The sequence below is a fragment of the Serinus canaria genome, chromosome 20, assembly GCF_022539315.1.
Source record: "Serinus canaria isolate serCan28SL12 chromosome 20, serCan2020, whole genome shotgun sequence".
Lineage (NCBI taxonomy): Eukaryota > Metazoa > Chordata > Aves > Passeriformes > Fringillidae > Serinus > Serinus canaria.
In genome coordinates this window covers 7,445,461-7,462,053 of record NC_066333.1, presented here as the reverse complement: position 1 = coordinate 7,462,053, position 16,593 = coordinate 7,445,461, and the positions used below count along the sequence as shown (strand labels likewise).

Genomic DNA, 16,593 nt, shown 5'->3' with positions numbered 1-16,593 from the left:
TCTCTGGTACCCATGCTGTCTGTTACGGAATGGAAAGCACAGCTTATGTCAACAGGAATGAGAGATGGTTTGGTTTGGTTTTTTTTCTTCCTTTTAACACCTAAATTTAGATCCCGATCTGGTGACTGATGGCACCAACCTCTCGCACAGGGCCTGGGGCGAGGGGCAGTGCTGGGGCCAGCAGCACCCAGCGGGGCTGGACAGTGGAGGAGAAAGCCCTTTTTGTTATACAGTGTTTATTAAGTAGATTCAGTCTTATATATGATATACAGATTCAAAAGAAAAAAAAAAAAGGATTCCACATACTTATGAAATCAGTGCATTTAGCAAGTAATACCATGGAGATAACAGCTCGATTAACAGCTCATTGGTCTTTGTTAAGTGAGGGGACAGGGAGTTGGCCTGTGCTAATCATTCCACAAACAGAACAGAATTAAGTTGCATCACATATATAATAGACACACATTCTAAGAATTAAAATATTAAGCCACATTTACTGGAAAAATCCACAGTATATAACACAAATAACTCTTATCAAGCTCGTTGAGGAGGAAGTGCTCATCTGCTTAAGAGCCACATGAAGTTGCATAGGTGCCTATCTGCAAAAATATCATTTCCAAAGGAATCAATTGATTAAGCAATAAAGTGTCACCTTAGAAGCTGGATTAAGTGCCTTACGCTTTCTGCCTGAGCCCTCGGGAAAGCACCAGCTTCCCAAAGAGCCTCTTCTGCCTCGCTGGGAGCCTTCCGTGGGACCGCGCTCCCACCTCCACCCCAAGCCAGCAGCTGGCTTGGGCAAGCTCACCCCCTTCCCTAAAGTATTCCCAGTTCTGCTCAGGAGTGTTTTCCCCCTGCTCCCCTACATCAGCTGGACTCTACAGGCAGCACCGCCTCCCACCCGTGTTGGGGGGGGAGGAGGAGGAGGAGGAGGAGGAGGAGGAGGAGGATGGGCAGGCAGCAGCACTGCCCAGATCTGGTGCTTCAGAGCCCCGGATCAGCTCCCGATTGGAACTGCAGCCGATCCGTAAAACTACCGGGGGGGAATAAAATACAGCAGCTTGTGCAAAACCCAAAATTGCTTAAAGGGTGTGTGGGGTTGGTGGGGTGTCCCTGGGGTGGGCGCGTGGTGGTGGGTGGGTGAGGCTGTGGCTGGGTTAAGCAGACGAACTGGGTGAGGGGCAGCTTCCTCTTCAACAGCAGGTCTGGCAGAACACACGGGGTCGGGAGTTCTGTACATGTAAACAGTACACTTTCACTGAGTCCAAAATTAGGAGCAAAAATACAAAGGTTCACATTGGTCTTAGGTAGATACAGGCGAAGAACTGAGCTGTGCAGCTCTGAAACAACCGAACAAAAGTTTCTAAAGCACCACTAAATTATATAAAAATCAGACCATGGACGGATTGTAGTTGGTGTCTGGTGAAATACTATGCTACCTTGTAAAAAGTTTTACAAAAAATTACAAATCAAAAGTATATTAACCCTCTGAGTTCAAAGCAGCATTTTTTTTTTTCATGAACTGGTACTAAATCCGATGGCCGCTCCGGGAGGGAAGTGGCCCTTGGGATTGGGGAGGTACACGTTACATCAGCTCACAACCCCGGGAACGCTCTCCCATAGAGAAACAGCATCATGGGAACCGCACATCCAAGGCAGGATGGGTGTGTTGAAATAAAATAAAATTAAAAAAAAAAAAAAAAAAAAAGAAAAAAATCTCTTTTTTTCGACCAGTGATCAGCTTTTCTTAACCAAACCCAAGACCATCCAGACCATTTGCCAACTCAGCATACTCCTTCCACCTCTCAGATATCTGGAAAGCCGGTGTATTCTGCTCCTGCTTGTTCCTTCTTGTTGAGAACCTGGACTAGAAATTCCTGACCCCGTCCTGCCCAGTGAGAGCGCAGGAATGTGGCTGTGAACAGTCCTCGAGCACAGGGAGCCACGGTGGAGCACGGAGCAGCTGCAGAGCATGGAGATGTCTGTGGAGCTCATGCCAAAGGAACCAGAACGCTGTGGCTCACCAAAAAAAAATTAAATTAAAAAAAGAAGGGGAAAGAAAAATAAAAAGATCCCTGACAGAAATTTGGAGTCAATCCCGTTTTAAAACTTGTCCCAGATGTGGCTGTCACCAGGGCTTTGGGAATCTGAGTCTGTACCATTCAGCTGCAGGTATGAACATCAGGTGCTGGGACAGGGTGGTATTGGGCACCCTCCTTCACGACGCGGCCTCGGTGTCCTCTACAGCAGTTTGACCACGTGTGAGAGCTCCTGAACTTCCACAAGTGCCGAGACAGGTTCAGAGGTGATCAGGAATTACTTGGATAAATAAACCTTAACCCAACTGTGGCTGTTGGTGGTCTGTCCATGTGCCCCCGGGCTACCTCTGTTTCAGTACAAACTGATGGCAAACTTATGGCTAAAGGTTCCTCTGCCTCTGCCGAGGAGGGAGGCACCGGCGTGGGTGGGAGACCACGGAGAGGGAGAATCCCGGGACAGCGATTGTCTCTGCCTCTCCTGCCTGAACGGTAAGACTTTCACAAATGGCTGCAGTTACAGATTTTGTCAAAGGTTTGTTACTTCATGGTATTCACACAAAAATAAATATTTACATAAATTCCAAGTATGGGAGGATGCAGTGGACAAACCAAGCAGGCTTCTGAAGTGCTGGGGAAAGCGTTAAGTCTGAGCCTTGGCTGGGGGCTGGCGTGCCCGGGGCCCCCTCCCCACGCTCCCCTGCGGGGCAGGAGGGGATGGGTGTGGCCACGATGCTCCTGGTCCAGCATCGGGTCAGGTCTAAGAGCCACCATCACCTCGTCTCTGCACTGACCCCTCAGCTGCACCCTGCGGCGAGGGGCTGGGTCCCTTTTCTCCAAATGCTACAGAAAGTTTAAGGTTTGGGGAAACAGTCAATGCAATGGTTGATCCCTTCTGCTGTGGGGCCAGGCACACCTGGCCTCAGGAGCCAGCAACTTTTTCTGTTCTGAGACTAAGAGCAGGGTAAAGTTTTGTTTTTCTTCCAGTGTGTGGAGCATCATGGGGTACAGAGGGTACAGGGGAACTGCCCGGGCCCACTCCTGGCCGGACCAGCGGCTGCTCAAGCCTGTGCCACCAGCATTGGCCCCTGGAGCAGCAGCCCCTGGCCGCTGGCTCCGAGTGGCCAAAATAAAGATAAAAACTGGCTCCAAACCAAGAAAGTTCCTACCTACAAAACAGCTTTACACTTATCAGATTTCTATCTCATGGTGTGGACTTCAGCCAAGTGGGGGGGGCTGCAGGGGACAGGGAGCAGCGGGACCCTCGCTGGTCTCTGCACAGCTCCAGAGCACGTTGCATTGCTGGGCTGGGCTCAGCACCCCTGGCCGGAGCGAGGTCCCTGGGTTAGCAGCACTGGCAGTAGGTATTGCACTGAGCAAAACGAAGTGCATCGGTGTGGGGGGGTGGAAACAGGGCAGAATGGTCATTGGACTACGGTTCTTCCACACTTTGGGAACTGTGGGCTTGTTCCAGGACTGTGAGCAGGGAGGGGGAAGGATCCTGGGCCCCGGAGAGGACTTTGTCAGTTCTGCTGCTCAGTGCTGCCCAGAAGCGGGCGGTCACCACTCCAGCTCACCTCTGGGGTGAGCCCTGGGGCTGCCCTGCCTCACACCCCGCGGGACCGGGCGGTTCAGATCCCGTGCTCCCCGGGGCTGGCTGCAGACGGAGCGGAGCACACGGCTGGGCGCAGCAGGACCCAGCCGGAGGTTCCAGCCTCCTCGGCACGATCCCCATGTCTGCAGCACTCACTGTTCCCCAGGACCAGCGCTGCCAGTCCTGGAAGAAGCCCACAATGGAGTGTGAGGTAGAGTACGGACGGTGACCGCCAGACAGTGTTTCTCAGGTATCTCCTTCCTTTCTTCCTTCCTTCTCTTATCTGCACTGACTTTAATGAGTGTGAGATGTCCTTCCAGCCGGAGGTCTGCTGAGCTTGCCGAGTCTCTGCGGGAGGTTCAGACCCCACTGCTGCTACGGGACCTCTTAGAACAAAGGCCTAAGCAGGATGCTTGCGCTGCTGTTCAGCTCCCACCTACGCTCACTGGAGGCTGAGCAGCCTCGATGTCAAGGGCTGGATGGCAAACTTGCTCCCTGTGGGACAAGGGTTCACCAGAGAAACAGGCAGAGCTGCCTGGAAATTAGTAGTGTAGTGATATGGAATGTGTTATTTCACAGGAATAAATTCCTTCTGATCAGACAGACAAAAAACTGGCAATCTGTACAAACTCAAAAGAATCCATTTTCAGAAAAATAAATTACTAAGGGGAGAGGAGGGTCCATTTCTCAATAAATATGTGATTCAGCTCACCTAAGACTTGGAAATTATCCAGGGATGGGAATCTAACATTTGGGTCCACAAAGGTTATTCTAAATACATCTGCAGCCCCAAACCTCCCCAGGCTCCCTTCTGCCCTTCAAAGTCCCACATCCTTCCAAGCTGCAGGGCTGGCTTCTGGTCGGCCGGAGGCACGGCTGTTGGTACGATTCCAAAACGTGTCCTTGTGCCTGAAGTCCCAGGTGCTTGGAGTGTAAAAAAAAACAGGTCTTTTGGATCCCACCTTCTAAAACTACATGTGCCCACCACGTGGCGGGAGGACGATGGTGGTCCTGAGCAGGACACTGCCGGGAGCCTCTTTCTAGCAGGTATAAATTGTCTTGTCGACCGAGGAGCGATGCAGACACGGGGAGTCAGTTCTGCTGTAAAATGAGGTTTTCCAGTTCGTCTGCAGAGCGGAGCAGGAACGCCGCCGACTCCCGGTAGCCGGCGATGAGCTGCCGCACGGCGCTGATCTCCGTGGGGCTGAGCTGCGCCGCCTGCATGCCCCGGCTGGTGCTGTTGGACGGGGCTGTGCTGGAGGCCCCACCTTTCATGCTGAGATCCGTCGGACCTGCCAAGGAAAAGTGAGAGGGAAGCTCAGGCACAGCAACCTTTCCCATGCTCATCCTGCTGTGATTCCAGACCTCTGCAGCACTTGGAAGGTCCCCACAGTGCCCGGATAACGTGAGGAGCTCCGGCTCCCACGGACACCAGAGCAGCCACTCACTGCCTCTGCAACAGGAACACAGGTCCAGAGGAGCCCACAGATATGCTGCAAAGGTTGGAGCACCTCTACTAGGGGGACAGGCTGAGGGAATTGGGATTGTTCAGCCTGGAGAAGAGAACACTCTGGGGAGACCTCAGAGCTCCTTTCAGTACCTAAAGGGGCTCCAAGAGAGCTGGAGAGGGACTTTGGACAAGGGCATGGAATGACAGAACAAGGGGCAACAGCTTCAACCTCACAGAGGGCAGGCTTAGATGGGATACTGGGAAGAAATTCTTCCCTGTGAGATTGCTGAGTTTCTGGCACAGGTTGCCCAGAGTAGCTGTGGTTGCCCCATCCCTGGAAGCATTCAAGGCCAGGTTGGACAGGGCTTGGAGCAATCTGCTCTAGTGGAAAGTGTCCCTGCCTGTGGCAGGGGGTTGGAGTGAAGTCAACCTTAAGGGTTCTTCCAAACCAAACAATTCTGCAATTCTATAAAGAGGTCTCAGAGCCAATATGACAAAAATCCCTTCCTGCAGCCTGGCTCACAGCTCTGTGAAGAGAGGGTCTGCTGGGAAGTAAGCCAGCTCCTGTTGGCACCAGCACCATTCAAAATCACCCTCAAGGTTCTGGTTTTCCCTCTGCATATGGGAAAACCAGAACCTTGCCCATCCCACGTGGGCTGTGCCTCCCTGAGTTATCTTGATGAGTGACCCCAGAAAGTAAAGGCAGGGGAAAGTAAAGGCAGCTTCATGTTGGACTAAGTAAGAGAAGCAAAACAAAGAGCAAAAGCCACACAATCAATTGGAAATTAGGAGAGCAGTGCCAGGAGACGTACTAGAGATGTGACAGTAGTCAGGAGAGGAGGCTGCTGAGGCTGCAGCCTGGAGGGAAGGCAAGAGACACTGAACCAATCCCTGGGCTGTGAGCTGAAGTGCTGCAGGCGGATGGAGCAGTTGGTGATGCTGGAGAAAGGCTTTGGGATGGCTGAGCCCCTGCTGGGTGGCCTGACTCAGCCATGGGACACCAGGGACAGAGAGCAAGGACTGGGTGTTGTGGCTGCCTGCAAACCAGGATGGGAGAATTCAGGTGCCCTGAGTCCAGGTGGGTGGCACTGGTGACGGTGGCAGGGAGGGAAGCTCATTGCCCCAGGCAGAATGGAAAGCATTCAAGGAAAGCAATGCTGGAGCTGCGGGAGGAGCAGCACCAGAAGTGTTCCATGCCAAGAGAACCAGAGCTTCAAAGCGGGGGAGGAGGAGGAGAAGGAGGAGGAGGAGGAGGAGGAGAAGGAGGCTCTCATGCGAAAGCAATTTCACTGGGCAGAAAAGGCAGCAGTAAACTGAGCCTGAGCTTGTTTCCCAGCTCACCAAGGGGGAAGGAGCTGGGAGCAGGGATGTGGGCTTGAGCAAGAATTGCCTGAGGTGGGGGATGGAGGGTGAAGACACTTCTGGGCAGCAAAGCCCTGCGGGGCCTCTGCTCAGAGGGAGGAGAAGACACAGATCCTTGCAGAGTGCTCTTCCCTCTGAAGGACTGGGCAAGAGCTTGGGAAAAAGACAATTGCAACACAGAGGTTTAAAAATCCCCTAGAAAGAAAGGAGAGGTGCTGCTGGGTGCTGCACCCAGGGTCTGTTTGCTCCTCCTGGGGCTGCTCAGGGACCTTCCTGCGTGTTCACTGTCTCACATGGAGGAGCCCAAGGAGGGTGCCTGGCAGTGGGGAACGGGTGGCTGTGCTGTTCCGGGGAGGAACCATTGCTGTGAGGATTAGGTCTCAGCAGCTGGAGGCTGGGACAGGATCTTTATTCAGGGTTAAGAAGCATTAGGAAGGGATGATAAGAGTTAATCCCAGACAGGCATCTCTCAGGCCTCCGGAAATCACATCCTTCCAAATCCTGGCTCCTGTCGGGGTGGGCTGGGGCAGGAGCCCAGAGCGCACCAGGACAGGCAATGGCAACCCAGGGATTGCAGGAGGACTGGACAAGGACTGGCAAGAGATCCAGCCCCTCCTGCCACCACTGCTGCAGGACAGAGCCAGAGGGAGCACTTGGTCTCATCCCACACCTCTTGCTCCAGGTGTGGATAAGTCACCAGGTACCTCAGAGCCTTCCTGTGTGCCCTGCTCCAGGATACTCTTCTCTGTTCACTTGCGCCTAATATCAAGCTCTGCCTATGCTCTCCTTCCACTTTACTGTCTTGCAGCATCAGTGCTGTTTTCTCAACTGTTCCCAGGCAGTCCCCAGCCCCTCAGAGCCCTCCTGAGCTGTGGCTGTACCCCCCACCCTGTCCCCATCCCCGAGAGCAGAACTGCTCATACCAGCAGGAGATCAGGACAGCGATAGGCGCCCGCCCCTGTTAATAATTAACAGAGAATCTGGTACGAATTCTCCTTTTTTTTTAAGTGACACTCCTTCCCTACACCAGTGCCACCCAAACCGTCCTTCCAAGTGCGGTTCAACAATTAACCACCTGCTGATGACATGAGCAGAGCCACCAGACAGAAGGGACAAGAGGGGATTTCAGAGCAGCTCGGTGCAGTGGTGGGAGAGATGCTGCCAGGACTGGGAGCTCTCTGGGAGCTGTGGGAGCTGTGTGAGAGCTGTGGGAGCTGTGGGAGCAGCCCCTGCCTCTCCTCCAGCAACCAGCTCAACCCCACACTGGGGATGCCAGGAGCCCCTGGTGCACTGGGGTGGGGCAGAGGTGATGCCAGGGTGGGCTCCCTGTGCCCTGGCACAGCCACTCACCATTACTGTGGTTGCCCGTCTGGAGGGATGCGGGGGGCTGCAGGCTGCTGCCCAGGGAACCGTAGCCACGGTAGCTGTAGTTCAGGCTTCCATTGATGTAGACTGGGTCTTGGGAGTAAGATGAAGCTGGCAGTGAGTAGGAGGAGTGGGTGATGGCTGTGGAGTCTCTGGAGTGCTGCTTGTCTAGAGCAATCGGTTCGTCCTGCACAAGGGAAACACAGACCTACTCCAGCGAGGAGCCTGGCTGTCCTCTGTGGACAGTGCAGGGATGCCTGGTGTCCTGAGGCTGCAGTGTGTCCAACCCAAACCAGCACTCCCATCCCCACTGGCCTCAGGACACACTACAGGGCTCTGTTCTGCAGCCCCACAGACTTTCAGGAAGACCTTTGACCCCACCACAGGACACTGCCAGTTCTGCTCCCAGCCCACCTCCAGCTGCCAGCACTGTACCTGGGAGGTCTGGTAGATCTCCAGCCGCATCCTCTTGGCTGCTTTCCGCGTTTCGCTCTCGCAAGCAGCGGCCAGGATGTTTTCCGCCATGGCTGAGGTGAGGTGAGGCGGCGTGGGCCTGGTCTGCAGGGACACAAGCAGAGAGGCTGCTCAGGGATGTGCTGCTCTGGGCACTGGGACTGAGGGCAGGGCACTGGGGTGGCCACTCACCATCTCCATCCCGTTCTTCTTCATGCGGCGGCAGGACTTGAGATAAGTGCGGATGCGCTTGCGTGCCCGCTCCTGGAACTCGGGGAACTGCCGGCTGCAGGACTCGATGATGGCCTGGATCTTCTCCTTGGGCTGTTTGGAAATGGGAACCATCCTGTCCAGATTCTCATCCACAAAAAGGCGCACGAACATCTGCAAATGAGAAGGCAGGTGGTGGGAACCCTGAGATGGAAGGCAGGTGGGCTCACCCTCCCTGTGGAGCTCTCCTTACATTGAAAGCCTTTAGCCTCTCTGGGTCCATCCCCTCTGAGTCATTGATCTTATCATTGTCTTCATGGTCGTCATGGTCATCATCATCTTCATCAGCTGTGGGGGCCCTGCCGACAGTCAGGTCCTCGGGGCAGCCGCTCACCTCTGTCTTGATGGAGTCATAGCTGCCAGAGCTGTATGGTGGGGACTGAGAGGAGACAGGGGTTACCACCAGCAGCTCTCACCTCATGCACCTGACCTGCCCTATCTTCTTGTCTTGCTATGTCTGATCCCTCCCCTGCAACCCAGGGAGATGAACCAATGGCCAGGCTCCCCTGAGTGTCACCTCCTGCCTGCTTTGGGCAGGGGGGACCATGGTGGCCTCAGCAAGCCTGTGATAACCTGGTGGCCCCATGACAGCTCAGGCTGGTGGGGCCATGGCTCTGCCTGATCCTGTAGGAAACATTGCCTGACCCAGCATGAATGGGCTTTGTCACATGGTGTCTGTGGCACAGCTGGTCAGGGGTGAGGTGAGCCCACTGCAGCGCCCAGCCCTGGGGCAGCTGGGGCGCGTCCCTGGCTCTCCCAGAGCATCCCAGGCCGTACCTCTGCTGTGGTCTTCACCCCATACTTGACCCTGCTGCGTAGGCCGTCGGCACTGCAGCTGTCAGACTGGTAGGAAGGGGTGATGTGGGCAGGTGTGAGCTTGTCACAGAGGTTGATGGGCTGGTCGTCAGCAGAGGCGGTGAAGTCCATGGGGGCTGCGGTGCCATTGCCGTTCATTTCGGGGAAGGCACTGTCGCCCTGCGTGCTGCTGGAGGTGGAGGGGTTCAGGGTGGAGGAGCCATTCCCGCTGCAGCTCTCTGACGAGGAGTCATCTGCAAGGAAGGATTTTTGTCACCCCCTTGGCAACCTATGACCACTGTCCTGAAGCTGCTCTGGGCTCACTTGGTGGCTGAGCTGCCACTGGGAGCCAGGCTGGCACTGCTGCACTTTGGACCCTGGGATGCAGCAGATGTCCATGCCTGCAAGGCCATTGTCACAGGGATCCACTCCCTCATCCCCCAAAGCACACCAGGTGCTGCCGTGCCCCATGCCCGAGCCACCCGTCCCTCCGCAGGTGACAGTCCCCACGCCTCCGCCCTTGGCCATGGTGCCTGGGCTTGAATAAGAACTTTGGAATTTGGTCCTTTTCAGTTTCTGTTTGCATTGCAGGGAGGAGAAAGGGGCACTGCCTCTCCTTGCCAGGTCCCCTGCCATCCTCCTGGCCCAGTTTGGGGCTGGGTGGAATAGGAAGTGACAAGTTCCAGCACTGGTGGTTAAGGAACACACAGTTCTGCAGAGTGCTAGGCCATGGGGATGACACACAAGGACAGGCTCTCTTGTGTGGGAAAACCCTGAATCCATGGTGCCTGGAAGCAGCATTAGGAGTTCTGCTCACAGCTGGCACCACCCAGCAAGGCTCCTCCTTGGCATGCTGCTGCAGGGAAGGGATAGGGGCTGCATGATGTCTTTCCTGTCTCACTGAAAGCCCAAGTGACCTATACCCTTCATGGACACTCCTGTTCCCAGTTTCCACACGCCCTAGAGCCATCCCCACAGCACATGCAAGGCCTTTTTCCCACCACACAAACAGGTCAGGGCCCTGGCAATGGTGGTGCCACTCACACCCAGTGCACAGATCCTGGCTGCATTCACACCCCAGGCCCTGACACCACCCCCTGCCTGTGCCTGCTCCCACCACGGCGGCTCCCGAAGGACAGCCCAGCAGTGGCAGAGAGCCCAGCACAGCCTGCACCCACCCTGCCTGCACCTGGCCAGGGAGCCCAGCCCTGGGGCCAGGCACGACATTTCAAACTGCTCAGCCTGTTCCCTTCCCTCCCCCTCGCCGCAGTAAATCCTTTATTTCATTAGGTGCCTGTGCGAGAGGGAAAGGGCGAAGCACGTGGGAGCCGCTTCCTGCGCCAGCGTGCGCCGGGCGGTGAACAAAGAAGCTGTCGGCAGCGAGGAGCAGATGGCCGTCCCCGCGCCCGGCCCGGCCACCGTGGGACAATGGGCCGGGGCTGTGGGGCGGTCACAGCCCCGGCCGATGGCTCCTGGCACATGGGCGCCAGGTCCAAAGGTGTGCAGGGCGGCGGGATGGTGCCCAGCTGCTGCCATCCACCCTCCTCCTCCTCCTCCCTCCCCTGCCAGCACCTGTGGGAAACTTTCCTGCGAGGCTGGGTGAGTGCTGCGGTGACCCTTCGGTGGCCCAGGACTTTGTATCCCTTAAAATAAACATACTTGAGGACACTCGGGCATCCCAGCCAAACGTGGGGCCGGCCGGGGCTGCACCGCGTGTCCCCAGTCACCCCTCCACGGGCGCCAGCGCTCGCTGCCCGGCCTCGCGCCTGCGCCAAGGCGGCTCCTGGCCCCATGAGCCCCTAAATTAAAAGGTCCCTACTGGAGCTCCCCGCTCAGCAGAGCTCCCTCCCCCTCCTTTCCCTTGCGCTGATCCACTTATTCGTCTGAGCGATGACCAGAGCTGACCTAATCCCGGGGTGGTGTTTATGTGCCGGGTGCTCTGGGCCGGTGGCAGGCGTCACCCGCCCCACCACGGGGCTGGGTCCTGGCAAAAGCCCTTGGTGCCAGCTCTATGTGCCAGGGAGTGCGGAGCTCCAGAGGGGCTCAGCAGCCAGCACTTATCCAGGGGCACCCTCCAAGCCACCTCTCCAAAACGAACTCCAGTCTCCTGTCCCAGTGTTTCCAATGGTGGAGCTGAAGTGGTTGGCTGCATCCCAGACCACGTCCACAGGTTCCTGCTGCATCTGGAAGGGCAGGGTGTTGGGGACACTGTCACCTCCTGCTCCCCACACCCCTCCTGGCCCAGGGCACTGGTCTGGTGCCAAGTCCCCCGGGGTTTTGCTGTCCCTCAGCACGGGTGCAGGAGCAATGCTGGCTTGGCTGTGGCCCCAGCAGGAGCGGGCAGGTGGCCGGGGGCACAGAGGCCTCCCTGCCCAGGATGGTGGCCGTCCCTCCCCCAGCACTGCTCTCTGCGCCAGGGGAGATGGGGCTCCCAGAGGGAGGCTCCAGTCTCATCCAGCGATGCCTCTCGGAAGGATTAAGGAGAATTATTCCCATGCACGGAGGCACGAGCTGTAGGCCAGGCCCCGCCATCGGCCCGGGCACAGCCACAGCAACAGCGCTGGGCCAATCGGCGCCGTGGCCAGGATGATGGTGGGGACCTCCTCCCCCAGCTCCCCTGGCATGGCTGCCTGCACAGCAGAGCTGGGGGCCCACCATGGCACAAAATCCCTGCCAGGCAAGGGCACCAAGAGAGGCCTTTGCCTCTCTGGTCACCTGGGAGAACAATGTGCAGGTGCCCTGAGCATCCCCAAACCTGTCCTGGGCATTTCCAACCTCCTGTAGGCACCCCTACAGGGATGAAATCATCCTCAACTTGCTATGAGCAACCCCAGACATCCCCTTGGGGATGCCTTAACTACTCCCACTCCCCCTGGGCAACCCCCTCTGCCCTTGCTCTGCCCACCTCCAGCCTCCTCACAGCCCCCAAGTCTGGCCCCCCATTCCTGCAGGCAGTGACAGTCCTGCACTGGCTGCTGACACCAGACAGGATCCTGGGGGTGACACCTGGACCGCCCCGATTCCTCCACGTCTCAGGTTTTCTTTTGTGTCACACAAAACACACACAGCAGCAGCTGCACGTCAGGTTTCCACCCGATGCTGCTGCGTTTACGAACCCTGGGTTTGCTACAGGCAAAAGATATTGCAAACAAAAGAAGATGTTTCTAGGAACCTGACAGGTGGGATAAGGAAATGAAATGGGAATCTGATACCAGTAGCCAGCACCTACTAAAAGAACAGTTTATACAAGGATGGATGTACGTAAATAATGAGGTTTTTAAACTCATGAGCTACAGTTATTTTCTTATTTCTGTATTTTTACATGTTATGGTCTACCAGAAGCTCCATACACAAAGTGGTGGGTTAATCTCAGTATTGTGAGCAGAGAAATGGCCACAAATTCAAACTGGTGAGTCCTTGGATCCAAGTGAGAATGGCCTCAGCCAGCTTGAAAATGCAGACAAGCTCAGGAGGGAGCTGCAGTCTCCTTGTTGGGATGGATGGGCCAGGGATGGGGATGGGGATGGTGAGGGGCTGCTCCCTGGGCAGCTTCACTGGGGTATCTCCAGCCCACAGTCATTCCTGAGAGGAGCTGGGGAGTGGGACCTGGGGGAGAGGGAGCAGGAGCATTCCCACCCTGGGTGCAGGGATCAGATTTAGGCTCCTGCCTCGCTTTGGCAGCTGTGTCAGGACTCTGAGCAGTGGTGGGGCTGTGTTGACCACACTCCATTTCGGCAAAACCCACCAAGCTCCAGAGCTTGGAGAGGTTTTCCTCATCTCCCAGCAGTGCCAAAGCACATGTCAGGAGCAGGGCTTCAGCAGCAGCAGGCGAGCAAGGCCAGGCTGCGCAGCCATGAATATATTCATTATCAACCAGCACGAGCCTGGTGAGCTCCCTGCTCACGGCTGGAGCTTGGCTGCACGAGGAGCCCCTCTAATGAGGATAATTGGGAGCCCCCCTGCTCCACCCCCGTGCCCTAATTGAAGCAGATGGAACTGCAAAAACAATGTCACTTCTAACCGGTTTGATCTTTCGGTTGGAAAACGGGACTATTTCATTCTCCTGTTTAATCCCCTCGAGCTGGGGCTCCTTGGGCTGCATGGAGGTGGAGCAGCCCCTGGCACTGTGCAGTAGAGGTGAGGCTGGAGAGCCCAACAGAGGCAGCTGGCCATGAGGTCCATGGAGTGCTGCCCTCTTTGGCCCCTCTGCAGAGGCCAGACCACGACAAGACACGTGGTGAGGGCTGGTGAGGTGGCAGTGGGGGAGCAGCCTTGTGCCTCTGCTGCAGCCCCGGCATCTCCCCGGCATCAGCCCAGGAGAGCAAGAAGCAAAATGGCTTCTTGGGCCGCGGTGCTGGGGGAGGAGGGGATCAGTCACTTATTAAATGAATTAATCAGGGCTCAGCGTTTTCATTTTGAAGAGGCTGCTGCTGGATTATCCTTGATTTCTGTGGCACTGGATTTGAGGAGATCAGGAGGGGAAGGGGCGATTTCCAACACCTGCTCCCCAGGAGATTTTATGGCGGGGAAGTGGTTGGGTTTAACGTCTCTGCCGGCGCAGGCCACCGCACCACTCTCCAGAGCAGAGTTAAAGATGAATGGGGCAAATTGTTCCTCCTCCTGTCACATCTCCAGAGCGGAGACAAAACCTCTTTTGACTCAGGAAACAATGAGCTTATGTAAGAGCCAGCGGCCCACGGAAACCTCGCCGCAGCCCCGCACCATGCAGTGGGCCAGGGTCCACCCGGCTCTGCCCACATCCCGCTGCCATGGGACCCCTGGCCAGCCTTGGGGCAGCCCTCCCTTGGCTGCTGCCCACCTGCCTGGGTGGTTGTGGGTGTCACAGCCATGCCAGGTCCCACCAGTGACCCTCAATGCCCCAGGGGCCATCATGGATCCACCAGCCATTGCCCTGCCTGCTGTGGCTCCACGGGTGATGGCAGTGGTTCTGCCACACCTGAGTCTTCCTGTGGCTTGTGGGTGGGTCTGTCCCATTTCCAGCCTGCCGTGGCACCGGAAAAGGATGGAGCTGCACACCCAGCCTGGGAGTGGCCGTCAGGAGGGCACAGAGCATCCCACTGCCGCCCGCCTGGAACAACAGCCAGGAAGATGAAAAGTGCCATAAATTATTCACTCACAAAAGAGACAAGAAGGGAGAAGAAGGGGAGGAGGAAAGCCTGCGAGGAAGGGATACTTAATACAAATTAGAGAGACCGAGTGGGAATGGGGGCCCGATGGGGGGGGGGGCCACTGCTGGGTGTTAGAGCCACACTCATTAGGGGCCAGAGACCACCACTGCAGGGATCCTGCACCCACAACTGGGTGGTGAGTGGCAGGAGAGGCCCTGGCCCCGCACTGCTCACACAGTCAGAGCACGGAGCCCATTTGCTTCAGGTCCTGCCCAGCGTTTGCCTCCAAGATGCATAAGAAAGGAAAAAGCAATGTGGCTGAGGGCCGCAGTGCACTGGGGCTGGCCAGCTTCCAGTTAAGATGCTCTATTTCCTGTCTTCTTTTGCTAAGGCAAACCTCGTTATGTCCCAGACAAAGTGTCCACCCTCCACACTCCCTCCCTGGGTCCCTGCCTCGACCAGAGCCCTTGACGAGCCAGACATCTGGCAGGGCCGGACACAATGCCTGTCTGCAGGGAGAGCTGGGCCGGACAAGGCAGCGCTGTGCGGCCGCCTCCCTGTCCCCTGCCATGAAAGGTGCCCCCCAGTGCCGTCTCCCCCCAGCTCCACTGCCCAGCCCGAGGGAGCAGCTCCCTCCGGCATCGGGATCTCACCGCGCCAGCTCCGTGCTGGACGTTTTCCCAAGTGCCAAAGCTCGTCAGCTCCCGCCGCACAGAGCAGCCTTGTCACAAACACTCTCTGTCCCTTGGTTTTCCCTTCTCCTCCCAAACACTGTTCCTTCCCTCCCACTGCTGCTCCTCCAGCCACCTTGCAGCTCAAGGAATGCTTGAGCAAGGAGCTGGCCCTTGCTCACACTGAGGAAGGAGGTGGCACAGACCAAGCCTCTCCTTGTGCCACCGCTGCTGGCAGCCACCCGGATCCTGCTGCAGGGAGGGGACATGCTGTGGCCCCATGCTGCCTGGGCACTGCCTCTCCCCACGCCAAACAAACGAGTTTGGTGGGTTTGGGCTGGATTCATGCCAAGCTGGTGCCTCCAACACAAACCTACCACCACAAGAGAGACCCTGCTGTGCACCCCCAATCCTTTAGGGACTGTCCTTTAGCACTGTGAGGCTCACCCCACTGACCCTATTCACCCCTCTGGCTAGGGATACTCAATTTGGGGAGGAAGGGAGGGGCACAGGTGGTGCTGGCTGTCCATAGCCTGGTGATCCTTTCTGCTCCAGATCAAGGAATAGACCCCCAAAACCCTGCTCTGTGCACCAGCAGGACTGACTGGGCAGTGCCTGCACCCGCCATGAGAGAGCTGGAGCCGAGCTCAGTGTACCAGGCTGGGAAAGCCACCACAGCCTCACAGTGACCCTTCTGCACTCCCCAGCCTGGCAGCAAGCAAGGACAACTTTCAAAGGACACCGAAAAGAGGGTGTTTATCACAGGCCAGGGCCTTTGTTCGGGAGGAGCAGATGTGCCTCTGGAAGAGGTGACGGGAATGGAGTCACCAGCCCAAACCGCTCAGGCGAGGCAGGTACACGTTTGTTGACTCCTGCTGTGGAGCCAGCACAGCATGGGGACAGCCTGGAGAAAGAGGAAATAGATCCCTAATGAAAATGAGATAAGGTTGTGTCCACCTGTAGTAAGGCCTGGCTACTGGTCCTAGTCTTGTTTAGAGCTAAGGCTTTAGGGGGCCAAAATTCAACACTGGCACAAGAATCCCTGGAAAGAGTAAGGATTTTGCAGCTCGGGCTAACCAAGCGTCTTGAGGCCCACAGGCCACCTCCTGCACTAGCCAGCCATCAGACAGCTGCCCATGGTCTGCTGGGCTCCCCCTGTGGCTTACAAAAGGTGTTTGTATTCACCTGGAGCAGGGCTAGGCTGGCTGGGAGCTGTGTGACACCCAGTGCTGCAGCAGTGACTCTGTGAGGGCACAGTGAGGTGGGCACCACTGCCCCATGGTCGGGTGCCAGCTGTCAGAAGTGCAGCTGGGGAGTGGGACATCACCTGGGGATGGAGTCTGGCTTTTGGTCAGCACTTGGCAAGAGGCTGCTCCTCCCCAGAAAGCTCTGCCAAACCAGCAGTTGAGGGGAGCTGGTGATGTGCAGCACATCGTGGGCTTCTCATCAAGTGCCAGCAGTGTGACCCAGA

At 56.7% G+C, this 16,593-nt stretch overlaps 1 protein-coding gene across 3 annotated transcripts in view; it reads right to left on the bottom strand.

The window, feature by feature from the left end:
* Positions 1-474: 474 nt before the first annotated feature.
* NOL4L (nucleolar protein 4 like) overlaps positions 475-16,593 on the bottom strand; it is a 62,388-nt gene continuing 46,269 nt past the window's right edge. For all 3 annotated transcript variants that reach the window (XM_050982236.1, XM_050982238.1, XM_050982237.1), the window contains 6 exons: positions 9,305-9,576; positions 8,721-8,906; positions 8,450-8,641; positions 8,240-8,362; positions 7,790-7,991; positions 475-4,919 (listed from right to left, as the gene is read on the bottom strand). In XM_050982236.1, coding sequence (XP_050838193.1) covers positions 4,720-4,919; positions 7,790-7,991; positions 8,240-8,362; positions 8,450-8,641; positions 8,721-8,906; positions 9,305-9,576 — 1,175 coding nt within the window. In that variant the 3' untranslated portion in view covers positions 475-4,719. The remainder of the gene's footprint in view (positions 4,920-7,789; positions 7,992-8,239; positions 8,363-8,449; positions 8,642-8,720; positions 8,907-9,304; positions 9,577-16,593) is intronic.